This window comes from Apodemus sylvaticus, chromosome 17, assembly GCF_947179515.1.
Source record: "Apodemus sylvaticus chromosome 17, mApoSyl1.1, whole genome shotgun sequence".
Classification (NCBI taxonomy): domain Eukaryota; kingdom Metazoa; phylum Chordata; class Mammalia; order Rodentia; family Muridae; genus Apodemus; species Apodemus sylvaticus.
In genome coordinates this window covers 66,123,897-66,129,446 of record NC_067488.1, presented here as the reverse complement: position 1 = coordinate 66,129,446, position 5,550 = coordinate 66,123,897, and the positions used below count along the sequence as shown (strand labels likewise).

General features: G+C 48.1%; 1 protein-coding gene across 1 annotated transcript; it reads right to left on the bottom strand.

Annotated features, from left to right (window-relative positions):
* Window positions 1-3,687: 3,687 nt before the first annotated feature.
* On the bottom strand, window positions 3,688-4,091 carry LOC127667381 (cytochrome c oxidase subunit 6B1-like). Its single transcript, XM_052160365.1, has 2 exons — window positions 4,077-4,091; window positions 3,688-3,969 (listed from the first exon to the last, which is right to left on the bottom strand). The coding sequence occupies exons 1-2, from the start codon at window positions 4,089-4,091 to the stop codon at window positions 3,694-3,696; spliced, it is 291 nt and encodes a 96-aa protein (XP_052016325.1). The 3' UTR covers window positions 3,688-3,693.
* Between the last annotated feature and the right edge of the window lie 1,459 nt (window positions 4,092-5,550).

The following is a 5,550-nucleotide window of genomic DNA, read 5'->3' as shown; positions in this document are numbered from 1 at the left end:
CCCCCCATCTTCAGCAGGTGGCTGGCAGATCTGGGTCCACAAGCCCCAGGATGCAGGTGACACGGTAGCCTTTACTTCCTTCTTAAAAATCCAGAAGCGCCAGGTGGTGGAGGCGCATGCCTGGAATCCCAGCACTCTGGGAGGCAGAGGAAGGCAGATTTCTGAGTTCGAGGCCAGCCTAGTCTACAGAGTGAGTTCCAGGACAGCCAGGGCTATACAGAGAAACCTGTCTCAAAAAAAAAAAAAAAAAAAAAAAAAAAAACCAAATCCAAAAAAATAAATAAGTAAATAAACAAAACAATAAAAATAAAAATAAATCCAGAAGCACCTTCGACCTCATGGGACACAAACAGGGCTTTTAGCTCCTTTCACTCCCTCTGACCAGCTTCCTCTCCAGGCCTCCCCCGCCCAGCAACGACAGAGCTCCATCATCTGCGTCTTTTCTCCACTCTAAGTCGGACTCCTCCTGTCCCTAGCTACCGCCTTCCTCAACAAGTGAGGTCTCTTCTCCAAGGCATCGGAAACCTGCTCACCCCAGCTGTGAGCCCCATCTCACTGCACTGCTGTGATGACCCGCTGCTCCCTGTATGAAGGCCACACAGTGACCCACGTAGGTGGAGTCAGACCATCGGCTTCCCTTTAGAGAGCTTTTCAGTGGCTTCCTGTTGTGGGCAGAACAAAAATAAAGATATCTTACTGTGATCTTAGAGTCTGTACTAGATCCACTCGTCTGACCTCCTCGGAGAGGCACGGGATCCAGGCCTCTGGCCCTTCTAACTTGAAAGTGCATCTTCATCCCCACCCGAGCCTTTCATTTGGACTCCAGCCTGAGGTCACCTCCCCACAGAGGCCTCTCCCATGGCTATAGTGCTCTCTCTTGGCCTTTGTTCTCCATTGTCATTGCGGCTTTAAGTATCTTTCTGACAGCTTCTAAAACTGCAGCCAGGAGAAAGACAAAGCACTCTCGGTTTTGTTTACTATTATAAAACAAAGCATGTGGGTGGCTCTGTGCCACATCAGCCCCAGTAGAATCTGTGTGACAAGTTCCACAGACTGCAGCTTTAGACTTCAAAAGGAGGTCTCCTGGAACCGATTGTGGAACTCCTGACTGGAGCAAAAATATTGAGTCGTTGATTCTCATATCTGTTTTATCTTCTTTTATTGCTTTTGTTTTGTTTTGTTTTTCGAGACAGGGTTTCTCTGTGTAGCCCTGGCTGTCCTGGAACTCACTCTGTAGACCAGGCTGGCCTCGAACTCAGAAATCTGCCTGCCTCTGCCTCCCAAGTGCTGGGATTAAAGGCGTGTGCCACTACCGCCCGGCTTTTATTCCATTTCTTGTTTACATGTTCCTGATAGCCTAGGCCAAGATCTTAAGCAAGAATAATGGGTAAGAAACCATCCCTTGAGATGGGGTCACTAACATGACCTTATCTGTGGGGATAACCAATGCTTTACTTTATAAATAATTTATGAAAAATAATAGTATTATGATAGATAAAAACTTTCTCAACAATAAAATTTCATATGGTTGCACGTGTGTCATCGAAGGTGGACTTTGCTATATGGTAAAAAGAAAGTCTTAAATAAAAAGAATTAAAATAGTTAAAGTGTATGCATTGAAGATTTATTTAAAAATCAGGTATTAGATGTTAAACAATAATTGGCCATAAAGATTTGTTGACCTGCTCTTGGAAATCCGCCCCTAGCCTTGGACGACCGCCCCACTGAGTTGTTATGCTTGGATGACTTCTACTAATCATGATGTTACCTCTTCTGTTTGTGATCCACTGAGTACAGCTTTTCAGAGTCGTAATGCTTGGATGTTTTTTGTGTTATCCTGTGCTAAATAATAATGATGGTATTTGTGATTGCTTCACTGAACATAGTTTCTAAGAGTTGTAATATTTGTTTTTTTTTAATGTATAAAAGTCCCTGCTTGAGAGCTGCAAAATACACTCAGATTCAAACCGCCTCTGTGCTTGTTCCTGTTTGTCACCGCCAACTCCTTACCCACCTAGACATTGAGGACCCTCATCCCAGGAACCCCCGTACCCCACTGGGGTGGTCCATGGCAGTTCTGCTACAAACCAAGCTTCTGCAGAGGCCCAACAGAGCAGATAAGCATGGAGTCCCTCGAGTTTGGTATCGCATAATCATCTAAAAGTTGCAATGCCACGGTTTAAAATTAAAATCAAAAGTCAGAAGAGTCCTACCAGCCTATTAGTAGGGGGGAAAAATCAGATTTAGTTTTTCCTGCCAAACACAAGAGAGCTCATTTGTGGAATTTCTCCCCAGCAAAGAAGTCCTCTCTGCAGCAGGCACCAGCTGGGGCTGCCAATTTGTTCCTGACACTACCTGGAGATGAATCCCACAGGCTGAGGACTAACGAGTTTCCCATTCTACCCTCTTGAGATGTGAGTCAAACCTCTGGCTATTGTACTGGAGCATCTCGAAAACATACTGTAAATTGGGTTTCCTCGCCAGGCCATGGTGGCCTTTAATCCAAACACTTGGGAGGCAGCGGCAGGCAGATTTATGAGTTTGAGGCTAGCCTGGTCTACAGAGTGAATTCCAGGACAGGCAGGGCTACAAGAGAAACCCTGTCTTCAAAAAAAACAAAAACAAAAACAAAAACCACCCCTCCCAAAGAAATTGGGTTTCCTTAATTTAATTGAACTCAGGTCCAATTAATTTGCTCGAGGGGCTCACAGGAATCCTGAAAACACTCACGATCTCCACTAAGTGGCAAAGGACACAGATGTGATGTACCACGCAGTACTGACGGAAGGGACATGGGGCCTCCCTGGGAGGCGAGGCTCCCCCCACCCCCCTACCCCAGCCACCTTGTCCTGGTCTCTGGGTGCTCTGTGAAGACAGACAGTGCATTTGTAGAGGCCTCATCACACAAGCCTGCTTGATTAAATCATGGACAGTTTATCAGTTTACCCTTTAGCAACTCTTGACTTGCAGAGGTTGGGAGTGGGAAGCTCTGCCTTTTGTCTTCTGGTGCCCGCTACCCCTGGAGCTACAGCTCACAACGTCCTGGAGATGCCAAGGTTTTCAGGAATTGTACACCAGAAAACAATGAGAAGCAGATAGTTCACAGTACCCTAGGTCTGGCTTACCTGGGCCAGCGTAAAGAAGTAGCAGCTTCCTCTCTGATTCTGGAAGGGGAGTGACTTCAACATGGCCTGTCTACTTTGTGTTTTGGTTTCTTCAGTCCCCCCTCACCCCTTTTTTAATTTTTGCCTATAATGAAGCCAGCCTTCTTGTCTTAAAATACTTTAAAAATTATTTATTTATTATACATAAGTACACTGTAGCTGTCTTCAGACACTCCAGAAGAGGGCATCAGAGCTCATTAAGGATGGTGGTGAGCTACCATGTGGTTGCTGGGATCTGAACTCAGGACTTTGGGAAGAGTAGTCAGTGCTCTTAACTGCTGAGCCATCTCTCCAGTCCCCCAGCCTTCTCTCTCTCTCTCTCTCTCTCTCTCTCTCTCTCTCTCTCTCTCTCTCTCTCTCCCTCCCTCCCTCCCCCCCTCCCTCTCTCTCTCTTTAAACTTTTCAATGAGTTTTATTAGTAGTTGCATCATAATTCAGAGTCCCAGGGTAGGGACCATCATATACTGAGGACTCCCTTTTCTATCCAGGGAGAAAGACAAAGAACAGAGGAGAGGTGGGTGGAGCCAGGTCAGATCTTCCCAGGAAATGTGCCTTCTGCTATGCAGTCATCCCAGGCTGAGACCCATGACACCGGGCAGAGGGACTTGTACACGCACCGATACCACTCACACACGAAGACAACACCCCCCTTGGCTTTCATTGCCTTCTCACAGTGGGGGATGTCCAGGTCCTTCTGCCAGCAGTTCTCAGTCTGGCTCTGGTTTGGGAAGCGGCTGTCAAAGGAGGCAGTTTCGTAGTTCTTGATTTTAGTCTTGATGTCTTCAGCAGTCCTGACTCCTAAAGACTTCCCGGAGCAGCGTTACTTCAATGCGACCCTTGGCAAAGACGCCAGTGTCAGACAAGAAGCAGAATTCCGACTGGCCTGAAGCTTCGAGAAGTTTCTATTCTTACCTCATCAGAAAACATACTCCATGTTGTTAAGTGAGAGGCTGCCCAACTCTAGAATCGCCAAAGAAGAGCCAATTAAAGACTTATTTATGTGCATTTGTATGTGAGTTGTTATGTGTGCTATATGTATGCAGTGCCAGTGAGCACCAGAAGGGGGCGTCAGATCCCCTTGAACTGGAGTTAGAGGTAATTGCAAGCAGCCCAGTATAGGTTCTGATGTGAATGCTGGAACCAAACCCAGGACCTCTGCAAGAACAACAAGTGCTTTTTTACCATGGAGACATCTTTCCTGCCCCCAGCCAGTTAGCTTTCTAAAAATTATTTTCTATAATTTTGTCTTTTGAACTATAGCTTTCTTAGCACCTAGTATAACACGAGCAAATGACAATAATGAAGAATTTCATTTGACTAGCTTATATCCCAGCTCCCAGAAGAAGGCTCTGGGAATGGTCCTCAGAAGGCTGGGGACGTAGCCATGGGAGCTGCCCCCTCTTTGTGACTATTTAGCTAATGTAACCAATGTGTATCCTCAGGTTGCGTGCTAAGCACTGGCGAGACTTGGAGACAACACAGGCTGATGGCTCGGCAGATGAAGGACCGGCGGTGTAAGCTCCAGGACCCGCTGTGTAAGCTCCAGGACCCGCTGTGTAAGCTCCAGGACCCGCTGTGTAAGCTCCAGGACCCGCGGTGTAAGCTCCAGGACCCGCTGTGTAAGCTCCAGGACCCGCTGTGTAAGCTCCAGGACCCGCGGTGTAAGCTCCAGGACCCGCGGTGTAAGCTCCAGGACCCGCGGTGTAAGCTCCAGGACCCGCGGTGTAAGCTCCAGGACCCGCTGTGTAAGCTCCAGGGCCCGCTGTGTAAGCTCCAGGACCCGCTGTGTAAGCTCCAGGACCCGCGGTGTAAGCTCCAGGACCCGCGGTGTAAGCTCCAGGACCCGCTGTGTAAGCTCCAGGACCCGCTGTGTAAGCTCCAGGACCCAAGTTTGGATCCCCATCACCCACGTAGGAAAGCCGGGCATCATGGCACCAGCCAGTAAATCAGAGCTGGGGAAATGGAGCCCAGGGCATGCTGGGAGCTCCTGAAGGGATGAGCTCCAGTTTCAGAGAGAAACCTCATCTCAAGAAATAAGGTGGACACCTGACATTGACTGCTGGCCGTATGTGCAAATATAAATGCATACATCGGCACACATGAGAGGAAGGAAGGAAAACAGAGGCCACGTGTGGGTGGAGGCTGTCTGGGACGTTAGACGGTGGCTGCATTGCAGTTTCCTAAGGGCAGTGAAATGGAAGCAAATGGGACTGGGACAACCCCACCCCAGTGGCACTCACAGATGCCACAGCAACATCACAGATTCTGTGTGACAAGTTCCACAGACTGAGGCGTTAGACTCCAAAGGGAGGAGGTCTCCTGGAACCGGTTGTGGAACTCTCTAGGAGAATAATCTTGAGCCATGGCGGTTGGCCTGCTTTGGTTT